The sequence below is a fragment of the Diabrotica virgifera genome, chromosome 6, assembly GCF_917563875.1.
Source record: "Diabrotica virgifera virgifera chromosome 6, PGI_DIABVI_V3a".
Lineage (NCBI taxonomy): Eukaryota > Metazoa > Arthropoda > Insecta > Coleoptera > Chrysomelidae > Diabrotica > Diabrotica virgifera.
The window spans coordinates 58186479-58209491 of NC_065448.1; the positions used below are offsets into that span (position 1 = coordinate 58186479).

General features: G+C 32.5%; 1 protein-coding gene across 1 annotated transcript in view; it reads left to right on the forward strand.

Annotated features, from left to right (window-relative positions):
* Positions 1 to 16005, forward strand: part of LOC126886072 (uncharacterized) — a 72039-nt gene extending 56034 nt beyond the window's left edge. Inside the window, exon 3 of the mRNA XM_050652915.1 lies at positions 15770 to 16005. Within this exon, the coding sequence (XP_050508872.1) occupies positions 15770 to 16005 (236 nt within the window). The remainder of the gene's footprint in view (positions 1 to 15769) is intronic.
* Positions 16006 to 23013: the final 7008 nt, after the last annotated feature.

The following is a 23013-nucleotide window of genomic DNA, read 5'->3' on the forward strand; positions in this document are numbered from 1 at the left end:
AAGCTGTTATTTTTAATTAATAACAATGAGCGGTTAGATCGTATTGACTCGGTTGTAAATGTGAGTGCGAGTAAGATGCACGATTGGACTGCTGGAATGGCTTCTCTCTCGCACTCAGCATTTACAGATGCCGCACACGTGCATGGCGCTTATTATTATTACTTAAAAATAACAGCTTAGTAATAAAATGATGACAAAAATTTTTTCAGGATTTTGTAGGGGGGGCTTTAAACTTTGATTTAGTCGTATATTGACTTTCATAATAATAACTTTTAACCGAGTTATTAAGCCTTGAAAATAGCCATTTTTCGTTTTTTTCAATTTTAAATTGCTTATAAGTCGAAAACGATCAACTTTAGAGAAAAATGATAAGAGATCTTTTTTGTCCAGAATGGTCCAAAAAATTAAAGAAAAAATTGTGCGGGCCAAAAATATTGATTTTTGCAATTTGATTAAAAAAAATTGTTAAAAAAAAATTGGCCCACTTTTCGCGTGGGCGACTTCTTGAACCTTATTCTGGGATGTCTCACGAATGTGATTATGCAAAAAAATCTCATGGGAATATTTTTCCCTTCGAACCCGCCGTTTTCGCCTTGTTTATTTGGTATTGAAGCTTATTAGGTGTGAAATATTCAGCGGTAAACTTACATTCTGCTCCTGAAGTCTAGCAATTAGTGCTTTCGTATGGTATTTATAAGTTCACAATTAAAGATTATATGATTTAAATCTGCAGTAGAGTAGTTTTCACATGAACAGAGAGAGTTGACACGCATTCCTATTTTAGCTAAATGTACAGGAAAATTGCCATGGTTTAATCTTAAGCGACTTACGGATGTGGAATAAAATCGAGTAACGTGATAATCAAATATATGTGGGATATTTTGCGGAAGTTGTGGGTATATGTAAGTGTATGGATTCCTCGAAATTTGTACAAACTTAAGCCAAATAGCTTCCCATTTCTTTCTTAATTTTTTATGGAATTCTGGAATGTAATCGCTGGAGATTGTTAAATCTACTATTTCATTTAAAGTTGCTAAATTCTTTGCCATTTCATCCACTATCCCATTTTCTTTGATTCCGGCATGCCCTTTTACCCAGATAAAGACCAAGTCACTGCTATTATTTTTAAATCGAGCGATTGTCCTTTTAATATGGCATAACAACACATTGTTGTGTTTTTTGGTTATTGGTTGTGATATTGCCTCAAGGGCAGATAAAGAATCTGATAGAATATCCTTGTCTCCAAAGTTCAATTCAACCGCGTAAGTTAGAGCTCTTTCAATGGCATAAAGTTCGGCAGTCTAAAAGAATTACCACTTTTTATATTAGAAACATAATAAGCGCTACCTACACTTTTACATGTTTTTGAACCATCTGTATAGATGTATTTATAATTAGAAAATTCAGATAAAATTAATTTTTATAATTTTATTCTATTGGCATGGTAAGTTTCTGTATGTAGGTTTTATGATCTTTGGAAAGATTGCGATTTCCTCAATAGAAAGATTATATATATGGGTAATATTTATTTAGTGTTAATGCTAAAGTTGTTAGTTTCTAGATAAGCATCTGTAAGAGGGGGAGAAGTTTTAATTCTCCAATAAACGGGCATATGTGTTTGATCGAGACGCGGGTGAACAGTAATCAAACAGTAACTTAGCTAAGATTTTTTATAAACTTGTAATATTGTCTGTATCATTATGACCCCTCTCATATTTACCTTAAACCAGCAACCTAAAACATACAGTCCACACCACAATATAAGAAATTATATTAATTTATCGTGTAGTAATTTAAAATGTAGTTTTTATCGTGAACTGAAGTTTTATAACAGTGTACCAATAAAACTTATTGGATATTCTTACTCGTTAAAGCAATTTGTATACTTACCGAAACAACCCACTCTAAATTCAAACTCTATCCCTTCCTTCGAGAACTTGTGTAATAAACACTCATTGATAATTCGCCTACCATTGCGAGTGTAATTGCAAAACCGTGCCTCATATTCCAACTAGTTATTGTAGCATTTGATGGCTTATCTTATGCTGTAATGAAGCACTTGCTGAGAATTTCCACTACAATGAATAAGCACCCTTAGCATTGGTGTATAAATGAAGTTAAGGGTGCTGCATTTTGCTTAATAGGCCAATTTAAGCAATTCTTAATGGATTAAGGACGTAATGTAAATGTTATTGTAATTAGAGATATGACTTTAACTACATACTTTGGAAAATGTAATATACAATACCGGTTTGCATATCAAACGGAAGAATAAAAGCAATTGTGTTTTTTGTATAAACAACTTTATAGGTCTGGATTCTGGATCCCGCGTACCAAAAAAAAGTTGACTAATAGCAAGCTGAAAATGTGTTAATAACTTAACGGTGTCTAGTCGGACAAACTTTGATGTACGGGATCATTGGAACATGGGAAGTTTTAAAATTTTGGAACGGGAGCGTTCAAGTATTACGTAACCCGATTTTGGAAGATTTTTGACCCTCCTTCCCCCTACGTAACGCACTGTAATGGGCGTTTAACTATTACGTAACGCAATTTTTGAAGATTGTTGACCCCCCTCCCCCCAACCTGCGTTACGTAATACTTGAACGCTCCCAACGTCAGATTAGGAAAACGTCCTATGTATTTTGTCGGACAGAATATTAAATTGATTTGTTACCCTTTCATTAATAACCATCATGATTCCTGTCATTTGACATGTTCTTTGTATTCCACTCATTAAACTGCTAAGTTGGTGATAAACACCAGTCTGATTTTTGCATGAGAGTTTAATGAAAGGGGTAATAAATTCATTGGAGGTTCTGTCCGACAAAATACATGGAACATTTTCATACTCTGACATTCCAGACTTTTAACCTATTCCAGTGTTCCCATACATCAAAGTCTGTCCTGCTGGGATCCACGCCTACTACATCGATATCATACTAGAGATAGCGAATTCAGTAACACAGATTCAGTTAAAAATGTTATCATTTTTTACATAAAATATAATTAAAATTAATTGTGCAAACAAAATAAGAAAACCATTCCTTTTTCTATACTTTCTTGTCAGACTCCTATATGATCAGTATCCACTAGACCAGAAGTTCTAAGAGTAGTGATAGATTAACCTTAAATACCGTTCCAAAGTACAGTGGAACCCCGATAAGTCGGCCCCAGATAACCAGGATATCCGGCTAACCCGGAGCGATTTTCATCACAAAAAACACACATTTTTTCATTTTGACTGAGTTTTTTTACCAATAATACTATATACAACTGTACGAAAGGACATCGCACACATCTTATGGAAAATATAATGTCACTCAAATTCAATAAAATTTATACGAATAGATTCGTTTTAAATTAACGGTCAAATCTTATCATTGCGCCAACTCCATATTTTCAATAATAAGAGCAGAAATTTATATAAATAAATCTAAAATCAAATCGATACATACACAAGTTAAAAAAAAATATTTTATAATACCCAAATTGTTGGTACTACATAAATCAGCGGATTAGTTTTACTAATCCGCTTAGGCCCAGCGGGGTTTAAGCTCTTTTGAATAGCACCCAGAGCAATAGTGATTGTAACTGACACTTTTACTGACTAAAAAATTTGATTTCGATAAACTTTAATTGCAATTTGCGCCATAATTAACCATAATTAAGAGTTGGCGCAATGATAAGATTTGACCGTTAATTTAAAACGAATCTATTCGTATAAATTTTATTGAATTTGAGTGACATTATATTTTCCATAAGATGTGTGCGATGTCCTTTAGATGTAGCTACTGTGCATTCATATGTATTTCAATTATAATGCAGGTTTTTGCAGTTATAATGTGTATTTGTTTATTATTTATATGTATTTTACTAATTTTTATCATATTCTTCGGCTAATCTGGATTTTCGATAACCCGGATCGGCCGAGGTCCCGATTAATCCGACGTAGCGAGGTTCCACTGTAGTGATTTTGCCATTCTACAAAGACTAAAAAACCGCATATTATATTAAATTATATTAAATTGAACTAGAAGCCACTCGTACCCTAAACCATAAATCAATAGAAATTATTCCAAAAGGTCTATACAAAATGAAAACAAAGAAAATAAAATATTTCTATGAGGCCATAACCTAAATTCTTACCGGTACTGATAGTCCGTTCTTTAACGGTAAAATATTGCAAAACCTCTAAAGTTTAAAGAACCGCTTGGATTGACATGAAATTTGGCATACACATAGCTAACAAGTCAAAGAAAAAAAGTGATATTGTGCCGATATGTGCTTTTGCCCTGGGGGTGGTTTTCACCCCCTTTTGGGGGTGAAAAAATATTCGTCCAAACAAAGTCAGGAATTGGATAAACTGGCTAAGTAACTTTTGTTCTATAGAGTTTTTCCACTAAGTCAATACTTTTCGAGTTATTTGGCAGTGAATATGTTCATTTTTTCAACAAAATAACTACGCTTTTAGACGGTTTTTCGCAAATAACTCAAATAGTAAGAATTTTGTCGAAAAAACATTTTTAGCAAAAATATAGCCTGTAAAAAATTTAAAAAAATGGTGTATATATCACGTCTCTACATCTAGTAGAAGCAGAGTTATAGCTAATGAAAAATAGGTTCATATTCGTCAAATTCCAAATGGAATACTTTAACGTGAAATAACCAAAATAAAGCACATTTCGGGGAAAACTCATTACAACTTATTTAAAGTGTTTAAAAAAAGCTTCATTTTTGTTTTATAAAAAAAATTTCTAGAATCAAAATTAAACAAGTTACGCTCAAAATAAAGTTAGTCCCTTTTGGTTTTGGTAAAAAAATCGAGAAAATCACCCCCTAATTAGTATCTTAAATGAACTTAATCGTTACGATTCACAAGTTTCTTGACTCGTGTATATATTGTTTATATGATCTGTAAGTTTCATCTGTTCAAAGTCCTTATTATTGAAAGGGCTGTAGTTAAAAGGGGTTGAACGAGTCACTGATCACGAATGTATGCAAATTTAGAAACACCAAATCTTAATCAATTTTTGTCTAACAGAAAAACAAAAAAATACGTGATATTCAGAAAAGCAAATTTGATTTTTTTTGTTTTAAAATAAGCACTTTGAATCGATGAAACTTACAGATCATATAAACACAACATAAGTAAAATAATTTGTGGAGCGGTAACGATTAATTTCATTTAAGTTGCTAATTAGGGGGTGGTCTTCCCGATTTTTTTTTGCAAAAACAAAAGGGACCAACTTTATTTTAAGCGTAACTTGCTTAAATTTAATGCTAGAAACTTTTTGTAAAAACAGAAATAAAGCTTTTTTTAAGCACTTTAAAAAAGTAATAATGGGTTTTCCCCAAAAAGTGCTTCATTTTTTGGATATTTCACGTCGAAATATTCTATTTGAAATTTGGTGAATATGAATCTATTTTTCATTGGCTATAACTGTGGTTCTACGAGATCCAGAGACCTAACGCGTACACCATTTTTTTTACTTTTTTATAGGCTATATTTTTGTAACAACGTTTTTTTTCGACAAAATACTTACTTTTTGAGTTATTTGCAAAAAACCGTCTAAAAATTTTGTTATTTTGTTGAAAAATGAACATATTCACTCGCAAATAACTCGAAAAGTGTTGACTTGGCGAAAAAGCTCTATAGAACAAAAGTTACTTAAAATTAGTCAGTTTACCCATTTCCGGACTTATTTTGGACATATATTTTTTCACCCCCAAGGGGGGTGAAAGTCACCCCCACGGCAAAAGCACACATCGGCACAATATCACTTTTTTTCTTTGACATGTAAGCTATACGTATGCCAAATTTCATGTCAATCCAAGCGGTTCTTTAAAATTTAGAGCAAAAACCGTGAAAGAATGGACTATGAGCTTGGCTATCACGAATAAGATTCCAGACCCCCACACCCTCTGTCTTTCTTTTCTTTCTTCTTCATCACCCCAGAGATCAGACAGTGTACTTCTCTCCTCTATCTCTCTTCTCTCGTCATGTTGATTCATCCAAACTAAAAATCCATTCCCCTCTAGAAGTTCATTTCTAATTAGTTTACCTCTAATAGATAAAGAGGTGGGCGGGAGCGTCCAGCATCTTACAAACAGCACAACTGTCGAGGCAGATTTGCCTATTTTATTTGCGTAAATGCCAAAACTGTCGATCAGAAGCAGTCCAGTTTCCTGAACTTACATGCCCACTACGGCTTCAGATCGGGAATTAGCTCCTTCTTCTGCATAGTATTTTCACTATCACTAGCTCATTCCCTCTACCATTCCACTATCGGCTTTATTGATCAAACATATCCAAACAATAGCAATGTAGTACCTCAAGCGAATTAAAAAAAAAACAATATACGAAGTCAAATAATATCTATTTTTTAAGGCAATTTAATTACCAATAGCTATATAAAAATTAAAGAAAACAATACATTTTTAAAACAACAAATTTAAACTATCTGCTCAACGTCAATAGCATAAAAATTTCAATGTAAATCTTATAATGTTTATATTGATTCTACGAGTAGTTACTTATGTTTTATATACCCCAGTCTGTAGTCACTCTGCTAGTATTACCCCAGGCTGCGGGTGAAAAAACGTGATATAATTCAGGAATTTTTGAAACCTATCAGGTGTTGTAAAGGACGATGCCAGGAATAACTTCTACTAAAATGTGACCAAAAACATTGTGAGCTTTTTTTTTAATTGCGATTTTAATTTGTTAAATTTGCAATTTTTAAAAATTTTTAATTTTGCAGCTTAGGCTATTGATTTTAGAGAAAAACTTTTTAATAAAAAGTTGTAGTAAATTAAAAAACCTACAATTTGAGCTATGGTAAGTTTAATTTCGTTTATTGGTTATTGCAAAACAGCATGCGAAAGGTCCAAAATGGCAGTTTTTTACAATTGCGTTATTTATTGTACAAATATTTTTTTTATTTTTTAAAGCTTTAAAATGAAGATCTTTCACTTCCAAACATAAAAAAAATTGCAAGGCCGGATTAACGAATTTGTTGCTTAGATATTATAAATTGTTTATCACAAGAGGTCAAATGTCGAAGGCTATAACTTTTTGAAGAAAAATCGTAGAGAGTTGTTGTAACATCCAATCTCCTTCTAAAGAGTTATATTTTCATATTCGGATGTAAATAAATGCGTAAAACATTTTTAAACCTCTAATTTTTGGGTGTGAAAATAAGGGGGCAAATTTCGTTATAAACATTTCGAGCTGAAGCGGCCCAGTACATAATATGAGTTTTTAACTTACAGATTATTGTTGCTGAAGAGGAAACGAAGATTTATAAAAAAATAAAAAATTTCTACGACCAGCTGAAGCCGAGCTAAATGTTGGGTTTGAAAATAAGGGGCAAATATCGTTATAAACATTTAGAGCTGAAGCGGCCCTGTACATCCTATGGGTTTCTAACTTACAGATTATTGTTGCTAAAGACGAAACGAAGATTTATAAAAAAATAAAAAAATTTACAACCAACTGAAGCCGAGATAATTGTTTATTTTTTCTTAAATCGTAGTGCCTTTATTTATAACAATTAAGAAATTATTTTACAGTCATTGACTAAAGAAAGACTTATATTATCTTAAAATAAAAATTATTTTAAACTAAAATTACATTTAATTATTAAAAATTATTTTTAAAATCGGTGCTTTTGCGAGCGGCCGAATTTTGCAAATCGCCCGGTTCGCTTCAAATCCGCACGCTCGGAAAATTTTTACGTAACTTGTATTAAATTTTGACCGAAAACAATTTAATAATATTACCATTATAATATACAGTGTATTTACCACTGTATTTGTTTTTCTTGATAAGCTTTTATATGTGAAATCTCATTTCTGAAGAAATAATATTACAAAAATGATACATATAACTATATTTTTAATTTTTGCATTGTTATATAAATATAATAATAATAATAATGTTACTTCTTATGATACAGTATAAAACTTTTTCTTCTTGTAGTGAATATCCGTTTTGGATGTTGGCGACCATCATGGCAATTTGGCAAACCCCATTTGGAAACTGAGAACCAGGAAGGCGAAGGATTACCTTGCTAGAAAATTTACGTACGTCGTTCAACACAACAACTACAAATCTTTTTAGAGCAGCAGTACCGATTTAGTGTGCAAGTACAGATTGCCATGTTGGTCACCAACATCCAAAACGGATAGTCACTACAAGAAGAAAAAGTTTTATATTGTATAACAAGAAGTAACATTATTATTATTATATTTATATAACAATGAAAACATTTAAAATATAGTTATATATTTCATATAATATATGTAACATTTTTGTAATATTATTTCTTCAGAAATGAGATTTCACATATAAAATTTATCAAGAAAAACAAATACAGTGGTAAATAGACTGTTTATTATAATGGTAATATTATTAAATTGTTTTCGGTCAAAATTTATAAAATTTTCCGAGCGCGCGGATTTGAAGCGAGCCGGGCGATTTGCAAAATTCGGACGCTCGCAAAAGCACCGATTTTAAAAATAATTTTTAATAATTAAATGTAACTATATTTTATAATTATTTTTAATTTAAGATAATATCAGTCTTTCTTTAGTCAACGACTGTAAAATAAATTCTTAATTGTTGTAAATAAAGGCACTACGATTTAAGAAAAAAGAAACAATTATCTCGGCTTCAGTTAGTTGTAGAAAATGTTTATTTTTTATAAATCTTCGTTTCGTCTTCAGCAACAATAATCTGTAAGTTAGAAACTCATAGGATGTACAGGGCCGCTTCAGCTCTAAATGTTTATAACGAAAATTGCCCCCTTATTTTCAAGCGCAACATTTAACTCGGCTTCAGTTGGTCGTAGAAATTTTTTATTTTTTTATAAATCTTCGTTTCGTTTTTAGCAACAATAATCTTTAAGTTAAAAACTCATGGGATGTACAGGGCCGCTTCAGCTCTAAATGTTATAACGAAATTTGCCCCCTTATTTTCAAAACCCAAAAATTAGAAGTTAAAAAATGTTTTACGCATTTATTTACATCAAAATATGAAAATATAACTCTTTAGAAGGAGATTGGATGTTTCACCAACTATCTACGATTTTTTTTCAAAAAGTTATAGCCTTCGACATTTGACCTCTTGGGATAAACAATTTATAATATCTAAGCAACAAATTCGTTAATCCGGCCTTACAATTTTTTTTATGTTTGGAATTGAAATATCTTCATTTTAAAGCTTTAAAAAATAAAAAAAATATGTTTTGATTTCGATGCCATTTCTTTTATTAAGTATAAATACAATGCACTAACTAAATAGAACACGATATTTTATTTGTATTCGTTCTTTAGAATTGTTTCACATACAGTAGTCAGTAAATCAATGAACTAACATTTTAATATTTATTGCTTCCAGACGTTGTTCTGTATAGAAGCGTTTGTTTAAACACAAATAACAATGGTTAATTGTTTGTTGTTCTGTACAAAAGTGCTAATAGTAATATCATTTAAGGCTGTGACTGATAAAAACGAAATGTAAAGTATGCGATAAAAGTATCTAATATAATTCTTTTTAATTTTAAAATAGGGTATATCTATTTATATTCGTGAACCTTTTGTTTTCATTTATTTTTAAATTTATTTATATTAGCATATAATTTTATAATATCCACGAGGAAAAAGTTTTCCTGTAGTTGGCTGTATACCATATATATTACAAAAACGATAAAATCCTTTATAAAAGGTATATTTGTTAAAATCCCTAAAAAGGGCTACATCACAGAACAGAACTAGTTTTCAATCGGATGACCGATCATCATCGGTGTTTACCTAAAATGTGATAAGATAGTGCAAACTATTTAAAATTTTGACTACGTTTTTAAATACCGTAGCATGTTATATTCACGTGAGTATAACTTAAAAATCGATGGAAAATTTTTTCTTTTTGCTGATGATACCAGTATCACTTGGAGCAACTCAACTATTGCAACTCTTCATGCAACTATAACTTCTGATCTTCTTACGATAAAAACCTGGTCTGACTCTAATTTACTCTCCTTTAACGTGGATAAAACGGTAGCATTATCATATAAAGGTGCTCTTCAACCACTGCTTGTGAATAGCAGCCAGATCTCTACCGTTGTTTCTGTAAAATTTCTTGGTATTCTTTTAGACAGCAACCTTAAATGGTCCCTTCATATCGATTTGTTAAGTAAGAAACTCGCCTCAGCCTGCTATACCATAAGATCTGTTTCGAAGGAACTCAATTTAGCATCTTCTAAAATAACATATTTTTCTTTGTTCGAGTCTCATCTTCGATATGGTCTTCCTTTTTGGGGGTCTAGTACAGCTGCCTAATTTGATGTTATTTTCAAATTACAAAAAAGAGCAATAAGATATCTGTTTGGCCTCAGAAGAACAACCCATTGCAGAAGTTACTTTAAAGATCACGAAATTTTAACCCTTCCATCTTTGTATATTTTAGAAACTGTTTGCTTAATTCGTAAACACATGAATGTCTTTCCAGCAAGGCCTCATCATGACTACTCCACCAGAAATTCAACTTTTGATGTTTATTTACCGATCCCGTCTTCTGAGTTAGTAAAGAAATCTATACTATATTCCGCAAAAAAACTATACAACTATGTCTTTTTACAACTTAAATCTGCAACATCTTTCTCAAGTTCCGTAAAATTACAAAAGCTCATTTATCTAAAAGACTATATATTATTCAGTAGAAGAGTTTCTTAATGACTAACTAAGAATTCACAGTAATGTACACAAGTAACTAAAGTATATTTATCTACATTTGGGTGTCACATACAGCAGCTTAAACTTATTAGTTCCTTTTGTTTGTGTTTTATTATAATATAATATATGTTATATTATATGTTGTATGTTCAATTTTGCAATTAATAGTAATTTTGCAATATATTGGTTTTGTTTTTTACTTCACTTTTTAACTTGTTTATATTTTTTTTATTGACGATTTATCTAATTTCATAAAATTGTATTTGTTATTGTTATGTATATCTTTTTTGTGACTCTATGTTAAGCTTTGTCCATAAAATTGTATAATTTTCAGTGACAATAAATCATATTTCTATTCTATTCTATTCTTTAACTTTTTAAAACCGTAGTCAAAATTTTAAATATTTTGCACTATCTTATCAGGTTATACACATTCTAGGTAAATACTGATCATGATCGGTCATCCGATCGAAAACTAGTTCTGTTCTGTGATGTAGCCCATTTTAGGGATTTTAACAAATATACCTTTTATAAAGGATTTTATCGATTTTTTAATATAATATTATATTAGGTATGTAGTATTGATGTTTTACATTTTTAAATCGTTACGTATCTGATACTTTTAATAATGCTGAATGCTGATCTCTGCAAATTTAAATATACATATCAAACGACGTCGGACATGCACTCATGGCCCCCTCCCCCGTGTCGGATACTGTCGTAATAAGCAGTCCCCCCTCCCCTTTTTCAACGATGTAGTTTATGGATATTCCACAGTAGTAAATACCTAAAAGAGTACAATAATAATTGGAATAATTAATTAGTTTCTAGTGTTGAGGTCAAGAGTGTCTGCTCTTTTTAGTCATCTATTCTGTAAGAGTGTGAGACGATTGGTGACCAAGATGTTTGGGTGAATCTGCAGTCTATGGTGATACTTGGAGCACAGAGAAATAATTTCTTCTTTGACGGTTTGAACTTGGATATCCCTATGTATATTATTGTTGGAAATGTACTAAGGAGCTCTGTACAGTTGTCTTAGAACTTTTGATTTAAAGCGCTGAATTTTGGGTAGGTTTGCTTTACTGGCTGTCCCCAGATTTCAATGCTATACGATGGGTTTCAGTACACATTTGTAGATATGTAGTTTGTAGCCTAGACTTAGGCGTGATTTTTGATTCATGAACCATTAGGAATATATTTCTATATAGGAGTCCCCGATTGAGTCGTTTGTTCCAAACATGCCTATGCTATGTTAGACGGCTCTCTAGATAAATCCCCAAGTATTTGACGTCACTGTTTATTGGCAGTGGAGTGTTGTTAAAGGTTACAGCTGGATTGATCTTCTTCCTTGTTGTAAACATAATGTGTATTAACTTAGAGCTGTTAACTTCAACTCTTCACAGTTTGAAACAAATTTAAGTCTCAAAAATGAATAACCATTTTCATTTTCAATTTTAACCAAATTTAAGTCTATTTAGGTGACGTTGTAATATCTGAGAGGCTAGGGTCGGATTTCCTTGGCACTCTATTAGGACCGTGTCATCATCATATTATGTGATGTTGCAATTGTTGTAAGATCTGAAGTTGCCAAGTTGGTATATCTGCTGTAAAAAGCAGGTAGAGTGTGGGTGCTAGGATACTTCCTCGGAATACGACAGAGTGGATGGGATGTAGAGTAGTGATGGCCTCGCCAAGTTTTATTTGGTACGATCTGTTTTTTATCAAAATTTAAAAACTGTGGGGTTTTTTTAGAAGTATGAGGAAGTTGGAGTCGTTAGGCGAGAATAGCCCTAATTAAAGGCGGCTCAAAGATGGGGTTATTAGAATCTAACAACTTCCTCTTGGTAGACAGTCGAGAGTTTGCTGGGTAAAAGTACAGCGAACAAAAATAAGGCATGTCACATGGTGATTTAGAACTCAGGTCATGCGAATGGATTGGTACATTAATAAAGTCGTAGCAAAAAAATTAAAGGGAAGTAATTATTGAAGAAATTGTGGGATATTTCAAACGTGCTTCACAGCCTTTCCACGATGAAAACTGGGTACACTTAGTTTGCATAGGTACTTTGGAACAACGAAGCATGTGAGGACTATTTTATTGGATTTAAAAGGTATACCGGAAGGTTCATATTTGTAAATATATTCATTTCGTACTTTACATCGGGGAAAGTTATCGGAATTAGCTAAACTTTTTGACCGTAAGTTATCATAGCACGGTTCGATTCTATTTAGATCGACATCAAGAGAAACTATTTCGGGACATACTGGATTTTCGTCCAGAGGAACTTCTTTTCTTTAATACTGGCCGGTATATTATGGGCTAGGGTCGGATCGGGAAGTGCCAGTAGATCTTGCTTTTCTTTAGTGGTAACATCATGTCTTGCTTTACCGGTACCTCCATTGTCCGTCATGAATTCCTCAAACGTGAGGTCAGGTACTTCTTGGACTTGGCTTATTTCCACTTCTTCATCTCTGTCGTGGTCTCCTTCAAATGGTGCAACCGGTTATGGTATACTATTATTGGCTTCCCGTAGGAATCTTGCCGATTCGGGAGATATAAAAAACGGCGGTAGTAGATCACATGTAGAAAAAAGAATGGTAAAGGCACAACATACATATAAGTCCTTAAAGACAATCTGCAACATACGCGATAATATGAGAATTAACCCAAATCAAGAGTATAGTACTTTATGGTGCAGAGTTTTGGAGACAGGAGGAAACAATTACCAAACAATTACAAATCTTTATAAACAAGTCGTTGAGAAAAATCCTAAAAATATACTGGCCGAATATAGAGCAAACGTAGATCTATGGAGAAGAACCAAACAAGAAAAAATGAGTATCAAAATTAAAAGAAGTAAATCGAAATGGATTGGACAGTATTCTAAGAAAAGGACCAAATAATATAACCAGACAGGGATTCGAATACTAACTAGAAAAAAGAAGAAGAGGAAGAACCGATAATAGCTGGAGAAAAATTGCAACCAGAGATCATGAAAGATTAGGCCTGAGACGGAGAGAGGTCGAACGGAGAGCCAGAAATAGAGAGAAATGGAAAAGACTTGTACAGGAACTTTTGAAAGAAAAAAACAGAAGAGAATGCGCAAATCCAGCCAATCAGCCACCTTTCACTTTTGGCTAAGAACCCAAAAGCGCCCAATAATCGATAAGAAGGGAAGGAAATCGAGAGCGATTAATATCTAAGGAAAATATCTCTTTTTGACAGTAACTAGTTCCTCAAATATTTAGTATGTTCCCCACAGAGGAAATTATTTAATTAACGATTGTCCCAACATTTAGTGGAGATTAACGTAAAACCTAGTAACTGTTATCTATTCTGTTACATTTGTTTACTTGAAACAGAACATATAAACAGGATTAAAGGGGACATTTGCCGGCCACAATGCGAAACAGGAAGATAAAAGATGGAATGCTGAAATACAAAACTGGAGACAGTGGACAGGAGAGGCTTAAACGCGATGAAAGAACGACATTGTAAAAGCTGCAGGAACTCGCTTGAAAAGCGTAACCAAGGTTAGACATATATGTAAAGATTTGGGGAAGGCCTATGTCCAAAGTTGGATAGAGATGGGATAAAAAGAAAGAAAAAGTAAAATCGAACCAAAGACTTTTGTTTACACATCTGCGCCATTAAAGCGCCATAAGGTTGTATTTACGAGTATATTAGGGTAGCTTGGTGTATATGTATATAGTATCTGTCGATATTAATAGTAATGTTTAGAGTAATATTATCGCGAGTATAATTTATACCATCATTTCTTATTCATTGTACGCCAATGTATTCCTATCGCAGACAGTGCATTGCTATGCAGATAGGCAGAAGCGTCTCTACTTACGTTGACGCATAAATCCATTTAATGGAAACGTATGAATGTTGGCGGTAAGTAAGGCGCTTTCGAAGATAATCAACGGGCCGCTGAAGAGTGTGCAATTTCCATTAACGCTGACGTCCTATTATCCTCGGTTATATTTGCTCTTTATATGTAGATTTAATGTAAACTCTGCAAGTACGGGTCCGCCGGACTTTTGCTATAGTGTATTAGCGCTGAAAAGGTTTGACTTGCATTAAATCTCTTCACCCAAGGTCTTCAATTCTGTTTGATTTAATGAATATTCTCTGCTATTGAAGTTTGATTATAAATGTGTACTTGAAAGGGAGTTTTAAATAATAAAGCCACAATTCCAATATTTGTTTTAACTGTTTCGTAAAAAAATTAGCTAGTTTTCGTAGTTACTTGTATCTAATATTAGTTACAGTCGAAAAAATGAAAGAATACCCATGAACGAACATATAAAACACGCTGCATTTTCCTATCACCGTGTCACGAAGAAAATTGCCCAGCGCAAGTGCATGTAATAATAATTATTATATGTACTTGCGCTGGCCAATTTTTTGTGTGACACAGGGACAGGAAAATACAGCGTATTTTATATGTTCGTTCATGGGTATTCTTTCATTTTTCCTACTGTAACCATTTTAGTTCGGAATAATCCATAATTTTACTTTGAAATAAACTTTCCTTTACTCTGGCTGTGCTTTATCTCCACATTTCCTGTGGAAATTTTTTGTTTTATCTCCACTATTATTATTCTTGTCAAAAAAATAAATTGTGTAAATTGGATGTAAATTAAAATATATTTTTATTATATTATGCTTTTGTGCGTTATAAGTTATTGAAAATAGTAAATATACTAAATAATAAGTGTATGTAAATAAAGAAAACAAATTAATTGTTGTTAATTATAGTAAAGTGTTGAACATATAATAAGGTAAAGAAATCATTACAAATGGTGTAAGAAATAAGTTGTCAGAAGTAAGTTGTTTTAAGAATAACGACAAAGTGTGGCTCTATAATTCAAAGAAGCAAAAGGGTTGTTCTCCCAAGTTTCAGGAGTTCTGGTAAGGTATGTACCTTGTTATGGAGAGAATTAACGACAATATCTCCCGAATCGGCAAGATTCCTACGGGAAGCCAATAATAGTATACCATAACCGGTTGCACCATTTGAAGGAGACCACGACAGAGATGAAGAAGTGGAAATAAGCCAAGTCCAAGAAGTACCTGACCTCACGTTTGAGGAATTCATGACGGACAATGGAGGTACCGGTAAAGCAAGACATGATGTTACCACTAAAGAAAAGCAAGATCTACTGGCACTTCCCGATCCGACCCTAGCCCATAATATACCGGCCAGTATTAAAGAAAAGAAGTTCCTCTGGACGAAAATCCAGTATGTCCCGAAATAGTTTCTCTTGATGTCGATCTAAATAGAATCGAACCGTGCTATGATAACTTACGGTCAAAAAGTTTAGCTAATTCCGATAACTTTCCCCGATGTAAAGTACGAAATGAATATATTTACAAATATGAACCTTCCGGTATACCTTTTAAATCCAATAAAATAGTCCTCACATGCTTCGTTGTTCCAAAGTACCTATGCAAACTAAGTGTACCCAGTTTTCATCGTGGAAAGGCTGTGAAGCACGTTTGAAATATCCCACAATTTCTTCAATAATTACTTCCCTTTAATTTTTTTGCTACGACTTTATTAATGTACCAATCCATTCGCATGACCTGAGTTCTAAATCACCATGTGACATGCCTTATTTTTGTTCGCTGTACTTTTACCCAGCAAACTCTCGACTGTCTACCAAGAGGAAGTTGTTAGATTCTAATAACCCCATCTTTGAGCCGCCTTTAATTAGGGCTATTCTCGCCTAACGACTCCAACTTCCTCATACTTCTAAAAAAACCCCACAGTTTTTAAATTTTGATAAAAAACAGATCGTACCAAATAAAACTTGGCGAGGCCATCACTACTCTACATCCCATCCACTCTGTCGTATTCCGAGGAAGTATCCTAGCACCCACACTCTACCTGCTTTTTACAGCAGATATACCAACTTGGCAACTTCAGATCTTACAACAATTGCAACATCACATAATATGATGATGACACGGTCCTAATAGAGTGCCAAGGAAATCCGACCCTAGCCTCTCAGATATTACAACGTCACCTAAATAGACTTAAATTTGGTTAAAATTGAAAATGAAAATGGTTATTCATTTTTGAGACTTAAATTTGTTTCAAACTGTGAAGAGTTGAAGTTAACAGCTCTAAGTTAATACACATTATGTTTACAACAAGGAAGAAGATCAATCCAGCTGTAACCTTTAACAACACTCCACTGCCAATAAACAGTGACGTCAAATACTTGGGGATTTATCTAGAGAGCCGTCTAACATAGCATAGGCATGTTTGGAACAAACGACTCAATCGGGGACTCCTATATAGAAATATATTCCTAATGGTTCATGAATCAAAAATCACGCCTAAGTCTAGGCTACAAACTACATATCTACAAATGTGTACTGAAACCCATCGTATAGCATTGAAATCTGGGGACAGCCAGTAAAGCAAACCTACCCAAAATTCAGCGCTTTAAATCAAAAGTTCTAAGACAACTGTACAGAGCTCCTTAGTACATTTCCAACAATAATATACATAGGGATATCCAAGTTCAAACCGTCAAAGAAGAAATTATTTCTCTGTGCTCCAAGTATCACCATAGACTGCAGATTCACCCAAACATCTTGGTCACCAATCGTCTCACACTCTTACAGAATAGATGACTAAAAAGAGCAGACACTCTTGACCTCAACACTAGAAACTAATTAATTATTCCAATTATTATTGTACTCTTTTAGGTATTTACTACTGTGGAATATCCATAAACTACATCGTTGAAAAAGGGGAGGGGGGACTGCTTATTACGACAGTATCCGACACGGGGGAGGGGGCCATGAGTGCATGTCCGACGTCGTTTGATATGTATATTTAAATTTGCAGAGATCAGCATTCAGCATTATTAAAAGTATCAGATACGTAACGATTTAAAAATGTAAAACATCAATACTACATACCTAATATAATATTATATTAAAAAATCGATAAAATCCTTTATAAAAGGTATATTTGTTAAAATCCCTAAAATGGGCTACATCACAGAACAGAACTAGTTTTCGATCGGATGACCGATCATGATCAGTATTTACCTAGAATGTGTATAACCTGATAAGATAGTGCAAAATATTTAAAATTTTGACTACGGTTTTAAAAAGTTAAAGAATAGAATAGAATAGAAATATGATTTATTGTCACTGAAAATTATACAATTTTATGGACAAAGCTTAACATAGAGTCACAAAAAAGATATACATAACAATAACAAATACAATTTTATGAAATTAGATAAATCGTCAATAAAAAAAATATAAACAAGTTAAAAAGTGAAGTAAAAAACAAAACCAATATATTGCAAAATTACTATTAATTGCAAAATTGAACATACAACATATAATATAACATATATTATATTATAATAAAACACAAACAAAAGGAACTAATAAGTTTAAGCTGCTGTATGTGACACCCAAATGTAGATAAATATACTTTAGTTACTTGTGTACATTACTGTGAATTCTTAGTTAGTCATTAAGAAACTCTTCTACTGAATAATATATAGTCTTTTAGATAAATGAGCTTTTGTAATTTTACGGAACTTGAGAAAGATGTTGCAGATTTAAGTTGTAAAAAGACATAGTTGTATAGTTTTTTTGCGGAATATAGTATAGATTTCTTTACTAACTCAGAAGACGGGATCGGTAAATAGACATCAAAAGTTGAATTTCTGGTGGAGTAGTCATGATGAGGCCTTGCTGGAAAGACATTCATGTGTTTACGAATTAAGCAAACAGTTTCTAAAATATACAAAGATGGAAGGGTTAAAATTTCGTGATCTTTAAAGTAACTTCTGCAATGGGTTGTTCTTCTGAGGCCAAACAGATATCTTATTGCTCTTTTTTGTAATTTGAAAATAACATCAAATTGGGCAGCTGTACTAGACCCCCAAAAAGGAAGACCATATCGAAGATGAGACTCGAACAAAGAAAAATATGTTATTTTAGAAGATGCTAAATTGAGTTCCTTCGAAACAGATCTTATGGTATAGCAGGCTGAGGCGAGTTTCTTACTTAACAAATCGATATGAAGGGACCATTTAAGGTTGCTGTCTAAAAGAATACCAAGAAATTTTACAGAAACAACGGTAGAGATCTGGCTGCTATTCACAAGCAGTGGTTGAAGAGCACCTTTATATGATAATGCTACCGTTTTATCCACGTTAAAGGAGAGTAAATTAGAGTCAGACCAGGTTTTTATCGTAAGAAGATCAGAAGTTATAGTTGCATGAAGAGTTGCAATAGTTGAGTTGCTCCAAGTGATACTGGTATCATCAGCAAAAAGAAAAAATTTTCCATCGATTTTTAAGTTATACTCACGTGAATATAACATGCTACGGTATTTAAAAACGTAGTCAAAATTTTAAATAGTTTGCACTATCTTATCACATTTTAGGTAAACACCGATGATGATCGGTCATCCGATTGAAAACTAGTTCTGTTCTGTGATGTAGCCCTTTTTAGGGATTTTAACAAATATACCTTTTATAAAGGATTTTATCGTTTTTGTAATATATATGGTATACAGCCAACTACAGGAAAACTTTTTCCTCGTGGATATTATAAAATTATATGCTAATATAAATAAATTTAAAAATAAATGAAAACAAAAGGTTCACGAATATAAATAGATATACCCTATTTTAAAATTAAAAAGAATTATATTAGATACTTTTATCGCATACTTTACATTTCGTTTTTATCAGTCACAGCCTTAAATGATATTACTATTAGCACTTTTGTACAGAACAACAAACAATTAACCATTGTTATTTGTGTTTAAACAAACGCTTCTATACAGAACAACGTCTGGAAGCAATAAATATTAAAATGTTAGTTCATTGATTTACTGACTACTGTATGTGAAACAATTCTAAAGAACGAATACAAATAAAATATCGTGTTCTATTTAGTTAGTGCATTGTATTTATACTTAATAAAAGAAATGGCATCGAAATCAAAACAAAATAAGTATCAAGATATCATACAGTTATGAAATCATACGAACTCCGATAAAAGTGGTGTCTTTTGTCAAAATAAAGCTAATTAGTAGAGCTCACGAAATATGCAAAATGCATATTAAGTGCATATTTTGGATAAATTATATAAGTGCATATGCATTTATTAAAAGTGCATATTTTTAGATACATCACAATATGGACAAACATCTGAGGATACAAGTAATGCAATTTTGCGAGGTAGATAAAAATATCTCTCGGAAATACTCCTTATTGGTATTAGCATAATATGACAATAGACTTACAGTTATTTATGAAAAACCGCTTTAAAACGTGCATTTTCTCAAGAAAAATCAAAATGTTTGATCTTTGATAACCCAAAAAGTATTGATTTATTTTAATAGATTTTTATAACAAAGTTTTCTTAATATTTGCCCCTTTATAGATTTGTGGAGTTATTTAATAAAGTTATTTTCACCGACGAGCAGGAGTTATTTATGAAAAACCGCTTTAAAACGTGCATTTTTTCAAGAAAATTTAAAATGTTTGATTTTTGATAACTCATAAAGTATTGATTTATTTTAATAAATTTATAGACCAAAGTTTTCTTAATATTTGCCCCTTTATATATTTGTGGGTTTATCTTTAATAAAGTAATATTCACCCACGAGCAGGGGTGGCATCCTCCCCCAGGGAAAAAATACAAGTTGGCATCTTGTCACTTTTCTTTATTGAGGTATCCTCTAATCACTCACCAACTTTCGTGAAAATCGATGGAGGTTCATCGAAATCGAAGGTAATAGTTGATTTTTACCTTCAGTGACTGCACTATGGAACAGAAATTGCAATTCATTAATCGAAATGCGCGTATTTTCCAAGCTCATAAAGTAGTAACCGATATGTAGTCGCAAATAATTAATTCTATTCATTTTAAGTACAATTCTCTCTTAAGCCAGGAAGATGGGGAGATTTCCTTGTGAAGGGGTTGTAGCTCAATAATCGAAATGCGCATATTTTAAGAGTTTATTCTTAGAATTTTTACGCTATACGAATTATATCGGCGATACGATATACATATTTCAATTTTTCTCTCAACATTTTTCTCTTGAGTTGAATCAATTAAAGAGTTGTTTGCGGGTTAAAGGGATAAGCTCAAAAATCGAAACTATATCACTTCGAAAGCTCATACATATCTCGTAATTGTGCCGCAAATATTGATTCAATATATTTATTTTTAAGTAGCTGGGCGGCTGAGTCAGCCCCCCCCTCACAAAAATTATTAAATTCCTACCCAGTGTAACGAGCTCAAAATTTTTAATCTACGGTATTATATGAGATCTATAAATAGCTTGTAATCTAGCTATTTTTGTTCTTTAATATCTGCAAGGTGGAGTGCCATCTCAACAGGGGTGAAGTAGAAAGAAGTTTTTCCGGGTATAAAAAATAATTATTATCAGATAGGCGGCAGAGTTTTTCTCTAGAAATGTCGAAAAACTTTTAATAATATATAGTTTTAACTTTAATTATATTACATAATAAAGAATGATTATGATGATGAAATAAAGAATAAATGAATATAATGATATAGGTGATGAAATTTCAATAAATAATTTTGTGACTTTGGCATAAAATACATTAAATACATTCAATACAAAGATTTCTGCGTTTTTTATTTATATGCATTAAATGCATAAAAGCATATTTTAGTGCATATTTCAACTGTTTTTTGTGCATATTTGCATGCATATTTTAGGGTTTTTTAAGTGCATATTTCGCGAGCTCTACTAATTAGTTGTGCACTGAAATTCGTAAATATAGTTAACTTTAAAAGATCCAGAAATATCATGAAATTAAAAAAAAAACACTAAAAGGGGGGTCATGAGTTGCAAATGCGACGTCGACATGGGGACTGTAAATGGTGCTTTTCGACGGAAGAGGGGGAGGGTATTAAAAAGTCCAAAAATTTTACGACGTAGTTTATGGATACTCTCCTGGGTGAATACTGACTGTGTCACTTTCTTAACACTCATAATATAGTGCTCATTGTTTTGTGTAAAGTACATCGCAATAAAATGTGTGTCAAAAAAATAATTGCCAGAATAATTTCCAATCTCCGGCTGGAGAGGAGCGCGAAGAATAAAAAGAAGACGATTGATTTAGTTGGCTACTTATTTTGTAAGATAGTCTTAATTTTTGTTGCAAATGGGTTTATGGGTCTTGATGGCTCCATTTCTGACTCCTATGTAGTAGTTTTAATAATAAATAATACGCATAAATATGCATAAAAAATACAACTATATTTTATACGATATCCTATATGGTGTAAATATTCAAATTTCCTATTATGTAAAGAATTCTACGCCAAGTCAGCGATATTGATTAACACATTTTAAGGCTGAAAATTCCAATCGCTGATCTGTAACTCAGAGCTTTCCCCATTTTTTCTTCCCGCTTTTCCCCAAGAATAAACTCCATAAATTCGTATCACTTACGCAAAATTTATCCTTAAGACACCCCGGCGAAATATTTGCAATTTTGTAAATCACCGGGAGAATTCACGAACAGAAACCATGCGTCATAAAAAATCGTCCTCCAATTTTTTATCCGGCTCAACGTGTGAGTATATGCTCGTAAATTTTCCACACGGACCCGGTGTATGTCCAACACCTAATATATAGTTCCCTACATCATGTATTACTTTGTTTTGTGGAGAAAACTTATTCGCTAAGTTGAAATGAAGTCTAGTAGGAAAGAGTTAGGACGGTGATAAATTTCTCAAGCGTCAGATCCATTCCGACGACATTTTACGGAACTCCACAAAAATTGTGCAATGATATTGCTTCCCGGATGCCGAATGCATTAAAATGACGGCATTATAGCTGCCAAATCGACAAGAAAAAAAGTTAATGGGGAGCATTAGTTTGGGATTTTATTATTAGGAAGCAAAATCGTCCAGAGATGTGATTTATTGATCACAATTTTCCGTTTACTGATTGGAATTCTGCTTGGTGCGGTGAAATTATTAAGATTAATAGAAATTAGTAAAATATGATATATGTTTATAAAGAAATAATAGCAATAAATATATTTATCGCCAACCGTCACTAAAGTCATTCATTATTGTACTCATTTGACGCCATTTGCGGCAGTAATGTAACACTTTATTGTATTAAAAGAATAATTTTATTTTACCTGCCACGATTAATCAAATTAACTGAGAATGAATGTAAGCGGTCGATTGCTGTAATCGATTACTTATTTGAGTGAACTTAAAAT